Raw genomic sequence first — 22,837 nt, 5'->3', positions numbered from 1 at the left:
TAAGTGTGAAAAAATAATTGCAATCTGCTGTGGGTGTAATTCATTTCCAAACCTACACACACTAAGGCTACACCCACACACAGGCGCACACATGTACCCCGCACTGGCGAGAACGACAAATAAAATCATAAATGCCATGATAAATACTACTCTACTTGCAAATCTGCTATCTGCTCCATAATTCAGCCGGCAGCTGTCTCACTCCCTCATATAGCGGAATGAAAGTAATCCTTTAATTGGGCTTTAAATGATTAGCAATCCCTAATCACAAAAGAAGTAAACAGCTCCCTTAAAGCTCCCTTAAAGTGAGAAACACCATAGACCCCATATAACAAATAATTAAGTATTTAGGGCCTCCTACTTACATCTATGACATGTGAGAAGGCTGCATAGAAGTTCTTTAGAATTTCTTGAAATAGGTAATAATTCTCTGTTGTCATTTATACTGCTTACTGTGACCCTGCACAGGACGAGCAGACAGAAAATGGATTTATAAATTTAAACATGCAATGTCTTAAGGCAAAACATACCCTGTTCCGAACAACTTAAAAACTGCTCAAAACTGCTACTTCGGGGCGCCTGAGCTCTGATCATTCTCCACTGTTCTCCTGTCCTTAGATGATTAATGGAAAGCGCAGAGAAAAGCACCTTTGAGCGAATTAAAACTCTCCGATAAGGGACATCAGAAACCTGACAACCGCAGGGACTGCAGACGCTGTGCATCACGCCCTGAAGAACCTTCCATTACTGACACGTGTTCGTGCAGAAATAAACCAGAAAGGACGTATGCAGATGTAGCCGCTACCTCACTCAGCCTATGATAATGGCACATGTGATTAATTACAGGCATTTCAGTACCCTGCCATTCCAGAGTGACGGATCACCGGCTAGAAGTAGGCTTCATTTAAAAAAATTTTTGACAGATTTTTGATCTGTAGCAATTTTGGTTGCATGTTAACATTCAGGGGAAATAAAGATATTATTTACATTTTAATTATTTCACAGGTGCGTTTATCCAAAGTGACACACTGGGAAGTTAAGGGTCTTGCTTAACAACCCAAGAGTGAAATTACTCTGCTGTTGACTCTGGGATTTGAACCAACAGCTATTTTAACCCAATGAGCCACATACCATTACCATATTATGTTAGGTCAAAGCTTAATACAAAGCTTAGGATACAGCAACAACCCGTGCTTACGGCTAGTTCTGTTTGTATAAATAAATAAAATAAAAACCAGAACAGGCAGACCATCATTCTGCCCCCCCCCCCCCCCCCCCGCTCATTCCCCCCCCCCATTTTCCCTACAGCATCTCCGTGAAATCCTTACAGCTCGCCATGACATCCCAGCGCGACGTGGCTCCTTCTGCACGCGCTCGAGAAGCAATTTGCGGACAAGAGGTGGAAATCATGAGAGGCTAATGAAAAATGATGCAGAACAGCGGGGTCCCCCCACCAGGCAGTCGGCGGAGTCGGCGCACACTTTGGTTCACCTGCTGTAGACACTAGGCATCGCATAATGCCTCCAGCCTCAATCCATGGTTGTGGGTAGCTCATCTCCGAGTCTAAACTACGTTTAGTAATTCTAAACATTTATAAACATTTGAGTTTATAAATTGCCATGGATGTGTGACAAAGTAGACTGGTATCCCATCAAGGGAACCCCTGCCCTGTGCCCTATGTTTCAAGGATGACCTCCTGACTCATAGCCCCACCCTGGATTAGTGGCTAGGGAAGATGGACAACAATCCCCACTAGTTTAATGCCCCAGGGTACAACAGCAGCTCTGTTCTTTATTTTATTCGGCCCCCGCTTGCTGACTAAAGAGGAATTCAGAACAGTCATAGCTGCTTACACCTCCGCCCCCCCCAAAAAAAAACAAGAAAAAGCCAGCATGCAAAAAAGCATTTGCATATCCCAGTATGGAGTTGGAAAAACAACAAAATTGAATAGTCAGCCTTATGCAATGTGACAGCTATACTGCTTTGACTGACAATAAAAGCCAGATCTGCTGAGTGAGGACTATAGGCTATATGTGCATATATAAAAATAAAACAATTTATATGTATAAATACTTTCCTTTTTTGGATGTATGCATCTCGCCTGCTTTTATCCTGAACGTCCTCACTTCGGGGTTGTGGTTACCTGCTATCTGCCGACACTGGCTTCTAAGTTGGGTTCATGCAAGACAGTGATGCCCCCAGCCGATATCAAAGATCAAAATCGGGGCTGTTCCAGGCATTTTTTTTTTTACTGATCAGGAAAAACGGACCAAACCTAATGTCCGGCCTGTTTAATTTCCTGCGTCAGTTGCGCAGACTGTGAGGATCTGTCAAGTCTGAGGCACTTGGCTTGAACCTACATGCTATCGAGATGCCAGCTGTGTGGAAGTTCTTCACACCGGATACTCTAAGTAGCCCAACGGCGACCAGCAATGTTTTCAATGCCAACCTTTCGAGAGGAGGCCGCAACAGAGTATCGTTTGGTACGACGAAGGGCACTTGCAGAAACGTCATAAGCCAGAATACCGTAAAACCACCTTCTGGATGTGTATGTATATTTAAATATTTAGTGAAACATAAGAGCAGGATAGGCGGATATGAATACTGAATGCATCAGATCAGGGCACCAAAAAAGTCGATGGAGACATCTCTAATTCCAGATTCTTCAGTCATCTCACCGAGTATGGATACATGTACACAAACATTTATGTACCTTGCCGCAGGTGGATGAATTAAAATATAAAACTATTAAAAAACATCTACTGATCATTCACACCTCTGTCATGTAAATCAGGCTCCAGGTCTATGCTCACACCTTCAGCCCAGCGGAGGAGCGACGGCCCCAAACAAAGCTGAGTGCATAAACGGGGCTGTACCTCTTACCTATGTCAAAATACCAATTCCTGAAATGCCTGTTAAAATCTGCAGGTCGCCTAAAAAATGATGTAAAAAGCTAATTCCACAAAAGAGCCTGTGACAGCCAAATATCAATTGCGCGTCAAAGAGAGTGTGAACCCACTGAGAAAGCTATTTAGTAATTCTAATTATTTTTGCTCTCCCCTCACAAGGTGGACATGACACAAAAGATTATCTTGTGGAAGTGAAAAACACATCGCTCACGGCGGTAAACACATAACGTAGTTCTGTTTATCTGCTAAATTAACAAGAAGACCTCCGCTGTCTCACTAAATTGGAGTCACACGAGAATGACCCCCCCCCCCCAGTAATTCTGACCTTTGCTTCTGACTGGGGGCCAGATGAGACACCCGCCCCGCACCTCTCTGCTAGTCATGGAAATACACGCGGTTATAACGGGCAAGGCACTCGCGTCGTGTAGCTGCGTTCAGGGGAAATTACGGTTCCCACCTGTCGGCCCAGGGCAATGTTTTGATTAATACCTAATCAAGTGTGTCAACTCTTTGCTTCGGAAAAATGACCAAGTTAATTATGCAGTGATGGACTCGACGCCTCACAGAGACACAGATAACTCTCACCAATACTGATGCCGCCAATTACCCGGAACTGTACTCCTCCCACGTCATGGATGTTGGGATTCTGCAGGCAGATTCAGACCTCACTGAATAGTGTTTACGCTACATATACAGGGGATGTCCAAAGTGATGGAACTGACACATAAATAAAGGGCTTTAATGTTAAAGTGACTAAATCGAAACTACGAAGATGGGTGAGAAGATGGATCTGGATCTCCATAAGAACCGCTCAAAAAAACGTGACGTCATCTAAATTTACTTCTCCAGTCTGGCGGAAACAGACCACATACAATTCAAAGCAAGTCCCTTCATGCTTTGTGTTGGACTTGTGATCGTTTAAAGAATGAACAACAAGAGCAGTGTTCTTAGAATTACTAAATAGCTTCCTCAGTGGGTTTACATTCTGACGGCAATACATCTAATATATGTGTAATGTGCATAAATTATACATTACAGCTCTGCCTAAAAGTAGCTCCATTAGGATGACAAGAAATCACATTTAATGTTTATGTAATCCAGGTGTTTTCAATGGATCCACTGTGATGGTTCAAGACTGTAGGTCCAAAATCTTCCAAAGGAAGGTCTCTAATGAAGAATTTTACATAAACGGGGGGCTGTGTATAGCTATGGGGGCAGTGGCCCGGCCCAGCAGGTTAGGATGCTGTGCTTGTAACCCTCAGGGTCAGCACAGTGATTTCACCATTAGGCTCTTGAGCAAGACTCTTAACCTTTGGTTCCAGACAGAAATGTATGTAGCTTTGGTTAATTGTCTCTGTAATAAATGTAATGAAAATCCACCAAATTCTGGGAAAAATCTACTCTTTCCAGCCATAAAGTGTGTGTGTGTGTGTGGGGGAGGGGGAGGAGAACTTTCCTTAATGGCATGAGGAAAAAAATAAATAAACTGGGATCAAATTACATTGGCGCAGTCACCCTGATGGGTATCAAATATGAACTATTTAAAAAAGTGCATTCTTGAGGGCTATTACAAGATAAGAGGGTTTCTTCATCTGGAGATGTAAGCAACTCGCAGCTGATGAGCTGACAACAAAAAAAAAACTTTAAATGCAGAGAACAGATTATGATTATGGACTATTCTGGCTGCAAGTTATGTGAGATGCGTGTACAAATGAGCATACCTGCTTAAAACACAGCTAACGGGCTATTTTACACCCAATACTTATTGGGTTATGGCTGGATAACGTGGAACAGCAGGGCAGGTTAATTCGATTGCTATGCGTTAGTGTTTTCTGGTGCTTCATCTGAAGAGACTGTGTCTTTTAGGGGGGCTTGAAATTTGATCTTGTTTAATTTAGGGCATATAGTTTAGGCCAGGTTTTTATTTTTTCGGGGGGGGGGGGGGGGGGGGGGGGGTGCAGAAGTTTGTGCCCAGGGCTCTGAATGCACCAAATATGTCAATGTGACACACTTCGCATTTTTTGAGGGAATAAATGTGTTTTTTTTGCTATGCCCTCAGAACCCAATTAGGAAATAATGTCCCCATGACCTTTTATTCCCTATCGATTGCCGTCTTGACATTTAAACCGCGTTGATGCGTAAGGAGCAACTGCGTCTCTGGCGAGGCTTCGGCTTTCAAAAACCTTAAAGCCAGATTCCGCCGGTTCAATGCAAGCTGGTAGCCGGTTTCCGGCAGACCACCCCACGGCGCGCCGCGTTTTCATACAAGGGCGGCGTTCCAGACACAACCTTTATCACGCTGCTGCATCACAGGAAACACATCTGATTTAACCAGGAGGAGAATCTGGGTGAATTCCCCCGCGCTCTCTCACCCAGAGTAATTGGCCTGCCCTTCCACTCTTAGCCGCAAATAAACCATCGTGGTGTGCATTTCAAACCATAAACCTCCAGAAGAGAGGCTGCATGCATAATTTCACTCAAGCTTTCCTCTAATTGGACTAATTAGTAATTACCTATTCGTAACACAGAAAAATGCAAAACTCACATTTACGAAGCAACACCGTATAGATTTATTCATTTGTTCGGGTTATTTCTCCTCTGATTTATTTATCTTTTTAATGCGCAAGGGAGGTGATTTTTTGTGTCTTTTTATTGGGCTAATTGGAAAAGCAGCATAAGACCCTGCAACAAAATCTGGGGTAAGATCTTCCCTCTGTGAGTGTAGGTCGGCCAAATTATAACTCTGACGGACAGCATCCAGCTCGAGGACGAGCCGAGAACAGACCGCGAGCCATAGACGAAACGGGTCGCCTGCTCAAGGTCGGGGGGGACACAGTAGGAGCAGCATCGCGGGACAATGCCAGTAAGGCCGGCCACATAATCTCACCAATCAGCCAGCGCCGGGCAATTTGCAGAGGAACGGGATAAGGAAAATAAGGCGAGACCTGAATGGGCCTTGCAGTTAAGGCGGAAGACATCAATAGCAGCCGTTTCAGATAAGCAGCAATCGGATGAAAGGGACATCCAGAATATTCACCGATCAGAAGACCACCTTAAGAATTGCAGTGATCAGTTGGATGCTGGACGCTGCCGGTTCCGTAAGGTCAATGCAGGGCAATAACCACCGTCTGCATCTGCCTCCAGCAGTCAAATAGCTTCTTTTGCTCTTTTACCTTCATTCATCTACCAATATCTCCCTCCGTCATTTACGACCAATAAAGTACACATTTTTCAAAAATAATTATAGTAATAATAAATAAAAACCTTTCCCTACTCCCTCACTTTGCATCTCCCCCAGCAGGAGAGGAAATAAAAATGTAAGGGATGGAGATACTGACCCAGGGCTGATACACTCATTAATTACAGGAATATTTCACAATGGCAACGAAAAACAAGATGATTGTCATCAGTGTGTGTGCGTGAAAGTGTTCCTCATGTAATATAAAAACAAAATTGAAATTCACAGACATTTCCCTGAGGCCAGACAGGTTACCTGCATGGTTTTTTTTTTATATAAAGAGCAGCGTTTGACATTCACACGTCACTCGACTTCTCTTCTGCGGCGTTTCCTACGGTCACTCAAAAACGGAAAAACAACATTTGTGATTCCTCCACTTTCTGGGTACTCTCTGGCTGCATGACTTCAATTATGGATCGGTTAGCCACACCCCCCGACCAACGCGCCCTGGCCAGCACGCATGTGCGGAAGCAGCCACTAAACCCATTGTTTCCGAACGAGAATCTGCCTGTGGCGATAATGACACATTTCAGAAGCTATTCTGCGCAGCCGACGGAGCGCACCGGGAAACGGTGGTGCCAGGTTTACCGTGACTCGGCCAGAGTCTCCCAGACAAACAGGAACCCCAGGGAGCCCCCCACTCAAGCATCACACATGGCCTGACATCCTATTGATATCCATCTCATTCTCTATCATACTCTCAGCAGTTGCCAGGTCTAGTAGACTGCCACTCTGTGAAGGCCCCTCACGTCTCGATCCAATATAATGACCCTCCCTCTCTCACTTCCTCTTCCCCTGAGGTATTTCACGGTACCACACTTCCCTCTGAAGTACAGCTTCATTTCTGTGGAATCCAGCGGCCGCCAGCTTCGAGGGAGGCTCAGGAAAAACTCAAGACGGTCAACGTGTGAACTAAGGCAAACAACAATGGCTACGCAGGAATCCAGAGATGCCAGATTGCCTGGTAATTATGATTTTCGGCACAATGGATGAATAGCTGGCCCCTAGCACCTGCACAGCACCTCTCCCTGAGGGCCTGGGACTTAAACTGAAAGTAAACCCTTTCCCCGGAAGGGGGATGCTGACTGATGGTAGCTGACATCTCCAATTCGCGGCACAAAGGTCTATAATCCGTGGCCGCGTTTCGTGTGACTTGATTTATCAGAGGAGGTGATCGATGTTGGGCCCCGTCGATGGGGAAATCGGTTCATTCGCGGTAGAGTGGCCCAGTACGCGAAATAGCTACCATCCAATCCAACCGACGCAATGCTCCCAAGACAGCTTCCCAGAGGGTGAAAGTCGGATACACGGCGACTGAGATGAGCTAATTACATCCAAGGGCATGAGTAAAGGGTACCTCGGTATCCCCCAATATAGATTTTAGACATGGAAATAAACTTTCCTACATCTTCGCATATGGAAATTCACATTTAATGTGCCTCAGGGTAGATTTTTCCCTATCCATCCATTCGTTTTTACTTACATGTGCTCTGCCGGTTTATACAGCCGGGTACGGAGGAAGTGATGCAAGTTAAGTGCCTTTGCGAAGGGTACTGACACACTTTGACTCCTACGCCTCCATGACACGTCCTGCTACAGAGGACTGCCGACTCTCCCGGGAAGAACTCCAGCGCATGTACCCACCTGCCCTTGGACGCCGACGCTTAGCTCCACCGAAGAGGAAATCCATGGAGAATAGGCTCGGCGACCCCAGGAACGCTGGCCGGCTCACGGCAGACGCGATGGCTCATGCTTAAACGTGGCCTGGCCGCAGACAGTGCTACGGTTTAGTATCAGCACGACGGGAGATTAACATGCGGCCAGCCCGGGTAAATAGTTGTTTCAAGACATAAGAAGCACAAATGCCAACTATCGAAGACGGGAAGTTAAACTTTACGATGCATAATTCACGACGACACGAGCGGCACTTAAAGTGAAATGCTGCTGTGAACCAGAACTGTTAAATTATTAACGGCGAGGCCTGCGATTTCGGGCTGACATTTCGCCTGCGATGCCTCTGCTCCGAACGCTAAATGGAAGCGGTGGATGAGGATTCGTAGCGTGGAGGACACTACCTGCCCCCCATCCCATCCCAGGGGGCGGTTCTAGCATTTTTCTTAGGTGGAGGCCATAATTCAAATGGAGGGGTCAACCATATAATTAGCGAATGATGTGTTTTGAATTGGTGAGTGACAAGGGAGCAGCCAATCAGCCTTCAGCTGAGACCAGTGCCCCGTGGCCCCACCCCATTATACACCCCAGGCTGATACTCCCGTCAACCACCTTAGTGCTCAGTCACACACCTTCACCGCAGCAGTATGGCGCCTTTTGAGGCCAATCTTGTCACTTCTAAGAGGACGACATTATGAGGAATTATGAGGAATAAACATAAAAATTCACAATCGCACTCTTGCCGGAACTTGAACCGGGTCAATATATCGACCCCCCCATTACCCAAGGGGCCCAAAGCCTTCCCGATGCCCACCTTCCCGCTGAGAACAAGCACAGACCCTCTGACCTGGGAAAGCAACGCTGGGCACTTTGGCGTAGCTGCCCGCAGCTCTGCCTAATCGATGGCTTGATTAAATGTCAGCCGTCAGTCATTTGCACGCAGCATGCAGTACACACCAATAATTTGTGGAAGAAGAAGAAAAAAAGCAATCTAGTCTAACTGATAATATTGACTCCACTGGCCTGTTCAGCCTCTACAGTGGCAAATACAGGCGCAGGTCTTATCAGGAGAAAGGAAATGCCGCTGTCAGACGAGTGACAAACCTACATCACAGCATACTAAATCCTGGGATTACAATCGGAAGCAAGTGGTACCCCATTGTAAATAACTGTGTAAGTACCGCTTCTGAAACATGGTCAAGGAACAAAAAAAATAAAAACGGTTCACTCGACGAAATAATGGAGGATTCCATTCACCTGGCTTTTAGAGTCAGGCGGGGAGTCAAAGTCTGGCTATGAGTCAAAGGCAGAGTCAGGTGGAGAGTCAGAGTCGGACAGAATATCGGAGTCAGAGTGTGATGCAGAGTCAAAGGTAGTCTGGTAGTCAGAGTAAGAATCAGCATTGTACTAGAAGTCAGAGTCAGTCAGAGAGTCAAAGTTAGAGTCGGACTGTCAAATCAGGCTGTGGACCAGGGCTAGAGTCAGGTTGTGAGTCGAACTGAATATTCAGAGTAAGACTGTGAGGCAGTGTCAGAGGTAAGCTAAAGGTCAGAGTCAGTATCAGACTATGAGTCATTTAACCAAGTTGTAGTAAAAGTAATTGAAAACCACAGGCCGGGACTCACTTCTCTTCTCCAAGCCAAACTGGTGCTGCTGGTCCATCTTGCCCAGGCCGTCCGCCGCATAGCTGCCCCGGGAGCCGTACTCTTCCTCTGTGTTGCTGTCAGAGAGCCGGTCGAGGTGCTGGCCCAGGTGCTCGTCATCTTCGCCGTCGTAGTCATCCAGGATGGGCGTCTCGCGGATGGGCATGCCGATGACAGAACCGTGTGGGGGCAGGCGGGCCTGCGGGCCCAGCAGCACCGACGGGATGTAGTGGATCTCGTGCGTGGCCTCTGTGCTGGCGCTCTTCTGTGGCGGGCGGCGGCGCCGGCACCAGCGGTGCCGTGTGTAGAGCACCAGCGTGAAGAGCAGGATGACAAGCAGCAGGGCGATGAGGCCTCCCTGGGACAGCAGATAAACACGGGACCTCAGGACCCACACTGCAAGCCAATAACACTAACACTAGGTTTTCACATGTGATCGGAAAGGTTACTGGTTCAAATCCCAGCATCGACAGACTGATCTCGACATTGGGTCCCTGAGCAAGACCCTTAACCCCAATTACTCCAGGGACTTCCTGGCCTTGCTTTCTCAAATGTTTGTTGCTATAGATAAAAGTATCGGCAAAAAAATATGAAACGCTCGAAAAAAAAACATTAGGAGCATTCAAACACTCGCTGCATTGTGATGAGCAGAATATTTTAACCACTTCAGACAGAAATTTCCCCGCAACCCCAGAGTATGAAACACACCAGTATTTAAGTAGCACTTAACACATGTGAGGGTGCTTCTCATCCATACACAAAACAATTATACACTTGGCAGCCATTTCCAATGTAAACTAGTAGAATCTGAATTTAAGTTAGACTGCTTGGGACCTTGTATCAATGTGGAGAAGAGGAAATGAAGATGGTCTCGCAGGAATTTCACTTCCACATTTACATGAGAATCGCAGGACTTGACATTACATTCTCCTTCGGTGGAACATACAAGCCCGAGTGCAAATTTCCCCTCTTTCAAAGTGTCCAGAAGGCTTGCCAAGCACATTGGTGCCGTGCCGACCTCCAGCGCAGTGCTAAGGATGGATCTCCTCCCTCTGTCTCCATGGCTCACAGTGTGACCCGAAAGTCAAACGCGCCGTCCAGCCTCCTCAGCGCTCCTCCATCCGGCCGTCCTCCCACTCCTCCCGCGACCTTCCAGGCTGCGGAGGTCCTGCCACGTTCCCACTGTTCCACTCCTGACTGCAGGCAATGCATGTTACCCCTCCCCCCTATCCACGCTCCCACACAGCCTCAACACCCCCTCCCCCCACCCCTCCCTTGTCCGTTAAGCAATACAGAGACAAATTGAAACTTCTTCCCGAGCACAAGGTCATTTCCACGTCCATCCAGGGGACATGCTGCAGCTCCTCACCATTGTCCGCTCACTGAATTATTCAAACTTGGTGGAGCCAATACTGCCAGTTGTCAGTATGTTATAAAAATAGAAAAAAAAACACATGAGCCCCCATCAGAATAAGTAGAGGATCTACACCACTTCTGACACCATCTGCGGGAAGACAGGCTAAACACCAGGAAAAACAAACGAATCAATGTAAGTCTTGAATCCATGGAAAAACCAACACATTCTAAGCATACCAAACGCATGGCCCACGAACAGCATCTCAGCCGTGCACAGACCTCTACATAACTCTGCAACCTGCACAGTGGTCTTTGTATTTTCACCAGCATACAAAACAAAGCAAAGATATTGTATTGCATAAAAAGCCTGGATCATCACGTGATTGATGCGTGCCCTTAAGACATTAATGAAAAAACGCATTCTCAAAATATTCAAAAGCCTGAATTCACACAGAAAAGCAGTCATTCCCATATACCATACCTGGAATTATGTAACACACAGAATTATAAATGAGGAGCCAACATACTGCTGTAGATGTTTAGTGTGGACTAACATAGAGTATAGCATATAAAACACTGTAACATAACAGCACTTATTGACCACTACAAATACTATACAGTAAATACCAGTCTGAAGGACTTCCAGACCAATAACATGACAAAACAACTGGCCAGAAGAACCAGTGGCCAAAAAGAAATTTTGTTAAACATGAGTATACTTGATACTACAAAACTAGTCTTTCAGTATGTATGTCACGTTCACCAGAGCAACAGATAATACGAATGAGCTGCTCTCCATGGGTTGGTGCATTTTCCTTGGCTATGCTAACCCCGGAAGCTGAGCTGGCTTAAAGTCCAGAGAAGCAGGTGTATGTAATATCAAACGGGGAGGAACAGAGAGGTTCACCCGTGGTTCAAAGTACTAACTAGATCCAAGCGTACTTAAACTCTCACTGCACACGAATCCTGCGAGGGTTTGTAATGGCATCTGAAGGCTGGCACAAAATTTTCATGTAGTGGAAGTATTTTACGGTGGAAGTTAGCCAGAGGCACTCGAAAACGGGTGTGCAGTAAAATTTTACTCGCTCCTACAGCTCCAGGCACTGGGTAAAGAATTTCACAATAACATTAAATGAGAGAGTCGACCTGCGATGGTGCAACTGAGAGCGTCACGGTATCGCCGCAACGAGGCAGGCGCCCAGCTTCACTCTGCTCCGCCAGTAAAGTTCATTAAGCCGGAGCAACTGAAGGGGAGGTCAGGCCTTCGGTAATGTGGTAGGACACCGCGTTGCCTGTGAAACTTCTCCAACCAAATATTCGACCTCAGATCAGAGCAACATTTTTGTACACGCTTTCCCGCCAATTAACATAGTAATGTGGGAACAAGATTTAACACTCTATGGACATTTTATTGCACAGTAAAAGGTAAATTGAGAGAGCAAAATGAGCATCCGAAAGACCAGATGACTTGGTCATATTAGTTTTCTGAGATACATTACAATATTTGTTTCCGTATTATCAGTTTTTATTATCATTACTTCTCCTCCTCGGTGATCACCCAAGTTGTGCTCCTTATTGTAATACCCTTGGTAAGGTGGGTGGAGAGATGCGTATCAGATAAGGCAGACAGGGACCGGCTGCGAGCCTCAAAGAATCACCTTCTCACTGCTGCAGGACAAGTGGAACTGTAATGTGAGAGAACGGCAAATACCAAAAGCAGTAACAACACTGCCTAGTCTGCGCATTTAAATGACTGGAGGAGTAGGAGACCCCCCCTTGCTAGGTGACTCTGTGTAGTGTTGGCCAGGAAAATAGTGGGTGTGATTAGGTACTGTATGATTACTGTGTTTGTGCATATTTCTGGTTGATTATCATTATAATGTGTGTATTACTTAATTATAACATTGCGCATTAACTTTATCCATAGGCCTAAGAATATTCATGTAATCATTCTTGTTCTACAGCTATAACTATGCCGTAACCAGTCAGAGTGGCAATTCAACTTGTACAGTCAAAAGGCCTTCCATGTTAAGCATTCAATCAGGCGAATCATCAAGTGTATGGTGTGCAGATGTGCTCGAATGTGATTGGTCTGTTCGAGTGTGTGGAAATGCAGATGTGCTCGAATGTGATTGGTCTGCGTGAGATTATAGAAATAGGATTGGTTGAACGTGATCGGTGTGTTCAGGTGTGAAATGAAAATGAAGTTCTATTTGCCTCTTATACAAGTATGATGGCAGGTACAATGCAATATGTATTTCCACATCTTGCACGCTCTTTTCTTTAAAGACATACACAAAGATGTAGAGGTGAGAGGCAAACTTGGGGTCTGCGCTCAAGGTCAGCCGTCCATCCAACACCCCTGGGGCATTTTTCAGAATGTTAAGGGCTTTAGTCAAGGATTCAGTAAAAATACAGCCAGTCAGCCAAGCACCGGGTTCAAACTGATGACCTTCCAACCACAGGCACAGAGGCCTAACCTACCCCCACCCTCTGAGGATGTGTTTAAATGTGATCAGTGTTCAGGTGCGTGGGAATGGGGCTGTATTCGAATGAAGCTATTCTGTTTTTATGTCTGATTGTGAGGGGATGCCCAAGACGATATAGCGGGTTTGTGGCTCTTGTGGGTTAAAATCATATGGATTTTAACACAGTCTTTCGATAAATAGCGTTAAAATTCAGTTGGTTTCCCCTGAGTGTTTTTGCCAGGTTAGTCTGGGCTACTCAGCCAGCCTACGGCAGAAACTCAGAGGCAATACTTTGAACATTGCTGAGGTCTCCTTAGCACGATTCCTCTGCTTATGGCAAGACTCTAGATCTAGTCACGTGGAATTGCTCTTTTCTGCGTGTTCTGCTGGCTAAACTTTATAAACTTCAGCAACTTAGAGGTACCCGCTGTAGTAACACTGAATGATGTAAATAAACTGATAAATACTTGTATAAAAAGCTACCTTGCTTAGGGTAACAACATCACCTAACATGATGAAATGTTTATCCATTTATTTCTGCAATCCCACTGTAAAAGCAATCTTAGGAATCCCCTAAAACTGGTTAGATTTCAGTTTTAAACAGAGCAGCATTCCAGCGGAGAAGCCAAAGCTGCAGTCCATTACAGGGCTGGTTTCCATCCAGAATAAAATCCTACAAGTTCCTTAAATGAGATACAAACGTAAATGCAACAAGGGCGGAAAAACAGAAGGATCACTTGTAGAAATTACACTCTATTATAAAATAGAATCAGGGTGCAGAAAGGTACTGTTAAAGGCATATTATTTTTAAAGTTTCTAAAAGTTTTAATGCAGACGAATAAAAATGATCAAGCATAAAACTACATTACCAGTCCTTCCATAAATGTACTTCTCCAATAGGACAGAATTGCTTTTCAATTGGTTTTGTGCTTCTGATTCAGTTCTTTTTTAATAAGGAAACTGCACAGGCATATAATTGGAAAAAAATCGATACGCGACTCCAAGAGCTACGTCGTTAATGCATTAAACAAGCATAACGTTGACGTTCCCAAGTCACTGAAATGAAATTAACGCTAAAGGCCATTTTGTTAGCTAATTACCTGTTCCTCAATCAATACGTCCTCAAATGAGCACGGCGGACTAGGCGGGCAGGACCACCGGTCACCTTACGGTACTGAACCGCGTTTCTGCAGCTGAACTGCACGGTTAAAAAACCGAATTAGAAACATGGGCGACTCGTTTTGCACCTGTTCAGTGTCGTTCCGCCATCTGGGCACCGGGGGTTGCGGGTTCCAGGTCTGGCAACCTTTTCCGGGCAATTAAAGAGTTACGGCAGTTTATAATTCGAGGAATTAATTAGAAGTGCATTAACTCGTAGCCTTAACGTGGAGAGTCTCTGGGTGGGGAGGGGGGGCAGCCATCAGCAAATGGGACTTCGTCTTCGGGTTCCGGAAATGGCCGAGCACCGCTCGGGGGGGGGAGGTCCACCTCGGTGCGGAGTGCACAGCCCACGCTCCTATCCCATGCTGTCTCCCAGCGTGGCGTTAAAGTGCCATGTGTCCGGGCAGCTGCCACCTCTTCTCCCAAACCCATGGAAAATCACAAACACTAACACTAAGTCTGCTACACCACATGCGCCCCCCCCCCACAATGTGCCCCCCCACGTATCGTTTTTTAGGTGGCCATACACTGAAAGCCATGTGTAGCGTCCTGTTTACATGGGGCTCTCTCCAATCATGTGCTATTATTACAAATTATTATTACTCTGCTGCTTAGCCAAAGCTTTTAGCCTTGTGCCTACAATTTAACCTGTTTTTATAACTGGATGTTTTAATGGCACTGCTGAGGTTCTGTGCCTTGCTCAAGGGTACAAGTTCCCAGCATATTAACAAATTAACATGCAAATAAATAAATGGGCCCATATAAGCAGTTCCTCAGAGTGCTGTATCCACGACACGTGAAGATAATTCATAATAATTCAGTACTAATTTGCTGTTACTAAATATAATGTCGGGGAGAATTCTGACTGGTCTCTTCACTCATAAAAGGTAATTTCATTTATATTAAGTTCCAAGGCTTAAAATCTATAAATAACTTTTACGATGGAAACGTGGAATTTCTCGTGGAGTTACCCACATCCAGAAGCAAACCAGTCTAGTAGCCAACACACAATAGGATACATTTAATACTGGTTTCTCTTCACTAGGCAGAATTATAAAGACTGGTCTGCTTTTCCATTAGAGGTTTTTTCGTGTCCAACTCTAGGACAGAGACAAGACACAATTCAGTGATTCGGGGAATTACTTCCTCATTAGTGAATAGAGTGTGTTCAGTGGACTGGAGACAAAGGCCAGTACAGAATTTCAGCTGAACAATACATTCAGAGAATGTTATCCAGCTATTAGCAGAGAGCGGCAGTGTTCACGTAAATAGCCTTTAATATCGAGGGCTATTTTCTTCATTTTTAAAATCAATTTACATGTCATCCATCGGCATAATTACTTGGTAAAGGGTGTGTGTGCAGATTTAGTGAGTAGGCTAATTTTCTACTTCAGTGAGAGAACATTTGGACTTGCAAAGGATATGTAACGGCATCCAACCTGGAAATAACCTCCCCGTATTAGAATCAATACATTGCTGTATTTTGCTCGAAGGGCATCATTGTGCCGTAACTGGCTTATAAGTCAACATGTCCTCTTAAGGTCTTCCTGAAGATGGTGTCCTGTATGTAGGCTTTATTATAAACTCTTGTGTCCAGTTGACATCCACCCTCTGTCACTTCCTGTTTGCATGTTGCACTATGGGAATGTTATTTAGTGTTACTGCATACCTGAATATAGACACTATGACAATAAAGCTGACTTGATTTAACTTGTTATTGACTAAAGCTTATGGGAAAGCCTGGGGATCTTAGTGACACAGGGACTTTTCTTTTTAGGAGTGAACAGAAGGGTGGGGGGGTGTTCAAATGAGGGGGGTAGCCCCCCGAATGAAAAAAAAAAATCTCCATCTCACATTTAGGTGGGGATGACCGCAGACATAGGGTTACTTTGGTTTGTAGGGCAGAAACTAATGGACTTTAGTCTTTTGGTCTGGGTTAACATCAAAATAAAAGCAGAACACACTGATAAAATAAAGTTTATAGCTATTATATTAAGTTTATATATATAGCTGATAAAGTGCATGAAGCTTCCAGCAATCGTAAACGCCTTGGAGTGACAGTAATGTTCTAAAAATCTCAGGTACATGTGGCAATATTGTCATCGTACACCTGTGAAACCAACCATTGTACGATGACACGACACCATCCTCTGCGAAGTGGCGAGATACCACCATGACGGGGCACGGAAATTAACCACACGGTTTGCTCACCAAAATGCGCCCCTTGCAGGCCGAGCTCATCTCACGATGAATGAATTTAGCTCTGATTATTTTTCCCATCTTGTCCCTCCCCAACAGGGTAGCCCCCAATCCCTTAGTGAGGAATCAGTCGCAGATTTATGCAGATTTACAGAAAATAAATGAATAAGAGCTGCAGACAAAGGCAGGTAATATTTTAAGAGCAAATGGGATACGATGGTAGTAGCTGCAGCTAGCGTTTACTCGTGGTCCGCATACCGCATTTTTACCACCGTGGAAAGCGGAGCGCAGCGGGGGGGGGGGCAGCCTCTGGGGGAGCTGGCTGTCACCGGCACTCGCCTCTCAAGCCAAGGCTGGAAATGGGAGCTGAAAAGCAGACTCTGCGCCAGCCTCCACCAGCTCAGTGCCAGGGCCCTCTGTGTTACTCATTAGCGGGGGAGGTGTGCCGTGGTTAGCGTGCGAGGGCCGCCGCATGGTAGGCAGTTAGCCCTGGGATTGGCGGCTATCAAACCCGAGCGTTAGCTTGATGTAATACAGAGGTCATCATTCCATAAATACAAATAAACATGTGAATATCCCCCAGTGTGGTAGCTAGCGACCTAGCTAGAGATGTGCAGGGTGAAGCCATAGTCTTAAAATCACTTTTGTCAGATTTGCTTATAGTAATCAGTACCCAGCATATAAACTATAGTACAGTGGAAAGCAATCCTGGTCCTGCAGTGTCAGTATCTGGCAGGTTTTCCTACCTGATACGTTACGATCTGCCTGAGATCAGTCGTGGTTCATGGTTCATCAGAGAGGTAGGATAGAAAATCAGGGTTGCATACCTCTGCTGTAGTATATTAGTATTTGCATGTGCAGGGGTGTGGCTTCTAGCCCCGCCCCCCAGCCACCCAGTTGTACATATAATTTTACGTATCCAAGGGCCCCTGTAAGGTGCTGGGCCCCTAAAACCTGGCATGGTACTCTATCCTTGCTTCTGCTACGCATCAGCTCTGCATGTGCAGTGTATATTGTTATAGATTATTGGAACCATATAGTATGTAAGTTAGTAAGTGAACTTTATTAATAAGACACTGAAAAAACATCTCTGTTGACCATAGTGCAGTAAAGAGTAAATAACAAATAATAAAATTCCCCTCTGGGGTCTAGGGGTAGGGAACACACTTTCACCGACGGGGGCATGGTCACACATTTCATTCAATATCATAAACTTAATTGAGGGCAAATAAATTATTTCTTATATATTTGTTTCGGCATTAAACTCATCTTAATCTTAGTGTACTTTGTAAACATGTGGCATTTATATGAAGTTTGTAATTTGACATCAAAGTACAGACATTGCAAAATGCATTTTGGAACACTTGCAGAAACATTATAAGAGTACATAGTAAGCAATGGTGGAAGTTTGTTTTGATCCCACATATCTGATCACCAAAGTCTTGGCTACATGAAGATGAGTAAATGGTGGAGTTGCAGCATTCAGTTGGATAAATAAATAAGAAAAACCAAACTCATGTCACTATTTCTGGCCTCCTTTCATTGAATAAGTATGCATGAGCCATTCACACCTGGCTACATCCCCCCCCCTTTTATGGCGCTGATGGGGATGCAAATGGATCGCGTTTCACCGCTGCGTTGTTCATCAGATTACCATGCGAATGCGATTTGAATGCGTGGAAATGCGGCTATTTATAATGCGAATAGCGATCTTCAGGTGAGGGCGGCGCTACACGCCCCCGATGCAGGTAAAACAAAGTAAGGCGACATGGTTTACTTTTTTGCCGATTTAACCCAATTTTAAAAACTTTAATACTTCTGACAATGGACATTCTAAAAAGAAGACAGATTACGGATTTACTCAGCATTTTTTCATGTTTCTACAATGTTTGAGCCTCCACCATGGCTCCAGGTGTGTGAAGTTTGCATGTTCTCCCCATGTCCTTGTGGGGTTTCCTCCAGGTACTCTGGTTCCCCCCCCCCCACTCCAAAACATCCTGAGGTTAACTGCCATTACCATATTGCCCAAGGTGTATGTGTATGTGTGTGTGAATTATGTTTATATTACATTGTAGGGACCAAATATCCTTCCACAATGTGATAAAAAAACTTGTTATTTTGACATTATGGAGACCGTATTTCAGGTCTTCACAATGATCTGCAAATAGAATCCAAAAAACTAAAAATGCCAAAAGTCTGGTATTTAGTTTGTTTACTTATGGTTACGGTTAGAGCTGGTAGGGATTAGGGTCAGCAGTTTTCCTCATAGAAATAATGGTGCAATTACAACTCTGTGTGTGTGTGTGTGTGTGTGTGTGTGTGTGTGTGTGTGTGCCCGCTCTGCAAAGAGTTGGTGCCCCATTCTGGGTAGTTCCCTGCCTTGCACCCACTCCGGACCACCCGCAACACTGAAAAGGACAAACCGTTACCAAAAATATATGGATGGATACTGAAATAACCATACAGTACAGACACGGCACATTAATGACCTTTTAAGTTTCCTCAGAATACAAGGAATTTTTAGTTTTAAAAACTCAATATGCATCTAAATGTCTCATAAATGTCACAAATGCTAGAACCAGCTGAATCATACTTAGATATTTAAAAAAATAACAAAGCAAGCTGGCTGTATGAGCCTACGAGCCTCCCACAGCCCTCAAAGTGTATCCGGCGTACAGACCTCGCTGTTCATTGCAACAGTTTAAAAAGAAGAAGAAAAAAAACTTTTGACACAGGTTTTCCTACCTGACTTGAGCGGGTGTCTCAGTAAAAGACTGTGTACCACCAATCAGAAGCACCCACACTCCTAGACTGCTGTACAGCCATCTGGAGATGCTTCCTACAGCTGGCAGGGTGACTTAAACAATGATGTCAATATGTAGCGTACGCCTTGGATATGTTCAACATGTCACAAGCTGCAGGATGTCGGGGAGGGATGCTTGTCGGGGAATATTTATTCAGTAGGATGGCGGTTAAGTTGTCATATGAATCAGCAAGCACACGGAAGTTACTGTAAAATATTTTAAGCACTACTGTAGATACAGTAGAATTCTGTAAAAGCAAATGCTGTTATAATGAAAATAATGGCAGACTGGCTATGGAACAGGACATTGAACCAGTTTTGTTATGAAGCTTTGGTGTTTTATATATGTATTTTTACTTGTTTAATGAAGTCCCACGATGCTTCCCGTTTGCATAGCAACCACATAAAATCCCTTAATAACCACGCATCATTGCACTCTCATTACAGAACCAAATTAGCACTGGTGAGTTAAGTTCTGTGCTTTTTACTCAACCTAGAGTCAGTTGATTATCAAATAATTGCTATATGCTACTGATGTGCCGCCTGAGCTGAATGCCCTTTCTGCATGACATTTTGGGAGGCTTTGTGATTAAGGGGAATCGGAGCCCACCTTCTCTGCCTCTTTCATGCACGGGGCTGACACTTACCGATAAATTATTTATTGATTACCTCCGACAGCTAGAGGATAGAGTACAGGTCACGTTATATCCCTACCGCCTCGGCTGAGAATTTTAGTTATTAAAACAGAAAAGAAAGTCTCAACCAAAAGGAAATTATTTTTTATGTAAACAGTGTCTGTCATCAACACTCGCTTAAGTGCATGTTCTGGGTATTTTCCAACAATTTATGATATTATACCTCCATACAATGTGTATTAACAACCCCTGTTGTCACAGTAGCGTAAGATTTGAATTTGCTTTCAAGAAAAAAAAATCCCTCACATCCATTTAAATCACACGATCGTAGGAAACAATCTGGTGGAACAGCCGAGAGTTGATCACCCCGGCCACAGATCTGTGATTATCGCATATCCTAAACTAAACCAACGCATGTTATCTACTTGGCAGCTATGGCAACTGATACAACGGTGCTAAAATCCAATCAGCTGGCTAGATTGAAACACACAGGAAAGTCGCTAGGCCTGGCGTCAGAGCTATTCCACTGGCTGGGCCTCAGCTTTTTTTTCTTTTGCTGACGCGAATGCTGAATTACTGTGTACAAGAGTTTCAACCAAATATTGCTGGAAATTCTTGGAATAGAGGATTGAATTGTACCAACCTTCTATTCACAATAGGGGTGATAAAATGCTTTCTTTCTAGGTCACACAATCGTACCTAACCCTTCACTTTCTAGCGCATTTCTCTTTGTTGACATTTTGACAACAATGTCGATTTTGGCACATCTCCATTTTGACATTTTGAAACAAACTTCCATAGCTCGGAAATTAATATGATTAAAACTGGAAAAATAACTTAAATCAGGGCTATGCGTCTCATGGTCCCGTCTGATATTCCAGCCTTCCTGTACCCATAAGTAGATGTGAACCCACTGTGGCCAATCAGAATCAATAATTATTAAACCAACTATCTGGGAGAACTGAAAGCAAGGCCTGAATTTTGAATCATGGTCCAGAGTTGAATAGCCCTGGCGTAAATGATAGCTTTTGCTCAAACTCAATCATGTAGCCTGCTTGTTAGACCTACTCAATTAAATATGCTTTAGGTTTCCATCAAAGGCAAGCAAAGACCCTGGGGACTGAATACATCTCTTAAATAAGAGTTTTGAGAAAGATCAGAGGCAGGTATCAGGAGAAAATCTGCAGGATGTATACAAGTGACCCAAATTTACATCTATAACCTATTTCATTCAATTTGCGAATCCTTTTTATATGCATAGCAGACACCTACTGCACTGATGATCATATAGCTTCTTCCATTAACGTGGCTAGATTTTCTCTTACAGGTTGATTATTTTGCTGCGGATTCCCTCGAGGAATTCAAACCTGCCAGCTTTTGATAAGTCATCCTCCTTAGCCATGATGCATCCTATTTAGCAACACACTGTTCCGATTTACCCAAGCACGTCGGGAGCGGATGGGGATGGTAACGTGGCGCATCGGAATCCCAGTTCGCTGTGGGTCTCTAGAAAGTGCTGAATAGAGCCTCCTACCTGTTAGAAATCGCTGCCCGTTTGAAATGTGTAGTGGGATGCAGTAATTGACACAGCACAAAATAGCATCTGTCACCATTAGTCTTCAGAGGTAAGCGAATACAACAGGATACTACATCAGAGTCTTCCATATGGTAATTTAAAGAATCAGCGGATGCTGGAAAAGCGGCTGCGAAAAAAGTTTATTCTATGGGTTTCTTTCCACATATAATGAATCCCCTGCAAAGCTTTCAATTACGCTGAAAATGTATCTGAAAAATAATCCACGGCGCTCTGAATAAATATCTATTACGTGGGTGGCGGGGCCGGCAAAGGCGGAATCGCTGACGGAGCACGAGCGCCTTATCGTCCGCTTTGATATTGTTGCAGTCGATTCACCTTGAGTGATGCCCACACACAGCAAGACAAGCGTGTAATAGTGTTCCTCTCCGACAGGGTGCCCGTGCTGGCCGAGCTCCGCCAGGTAAGTGCGGCTGGCCACCAGCCAGGATTCCTCCCCGTTGCGTGCCGTTTATTAAACGACTGTGCGGGAGCTGCTGTCCGGAATGACTTCCGAATTACCCGATTTGCCCATTTAAACGGGACTTTGTATAGTTATGATGCCCAGCGGTCAGCTCTTCCTCTGCCGCCTCGTGCTGCTTCGCCAGTTAACTGCATGCACTGCTTTAGTAAAAGCCCCTAAGCTTATATTAAGCTAATACGACACTACACGATCTATAGTTATATTGCACTCAGGGAGTTGTGGGTTCTATGCCCGACCCTGGCGGCATCCTGCAGCTCTTAAGTTCCTACCAGGGACCCCGGATTCCTCCTGCAGTCCAAAAGCAGGCAGTTAGGGAAACCGCAGTCTCTAAATCAATATATAACATCATGGGACCAAATTCTATGGGCGTAACCCTAATCCCGACAAGAAGAACCCTAACCCCTACCCAGCCCTAACCTTAACCACAGGAAATTAAATCAAATGCAAGACTTTTGCATTTTCAGATTTTTGATTGCAAACAAAGATTTTTATAAAACTGAGGTTATCCTTGTGGGGGCCAAAAAAATGTCCACACAAGGTGAAAGGTTACATGTTTTTATGAAATTGTGGGGAAATCTGGTGCCCATAATGTTATAATTACAGACACACACACATTGATGACTATGCCATTACTCTTATTTAAATCTGAATACCCCGTTTGGCCAAACGTTCTTGTTTTTTCTCCTGATTGTTTTTC

General features: G+C 44.6%; 1 protein-coding gene across 3 annotated transcripts in view; it reads right to left on the bottom strand.

The window, feature by feature from the left end:
• The window catches only part of LOC125746383 (astrotactin-2-like), a 297,596-nt gene that overhangs the window by 179,726 nt on the left and 95,033 nt on the right, over positions 1-22,837 (bottom strand). For all 3 annotated transcript variants that reach the window (XM_049020314.1, XM_049020311.1, XM_049020312.1), the window contains exon 3: positions 9,444-9,819. In XM_049020314.1, the coding sequence (XP_048876271.1) occupies positions 9,444-9,819 (376 nt within the window). The remainder of the gene's footprint in view (positions 1-9,443; positions 9,820-22,837) is intronic.

This window comes from Brienomyrus brachyistius, chromosome 7, assembly GCF_023856365.1.
Source record: "Brienomyrus brachyistius isolate T26 chromosome 7, BBRACH_0.4, whole genome shotgun sequence".
Lineage (NCBI taxonomy): Eukaryota > Metazoa > Chordata > Actinopteri > Osteoglossiformes > Mormyridae > Brienomyrus > Brienomyrus brachyistius.
This window is presented reverse-complemented; position numbering and strand designations above follow the sequence as displayed.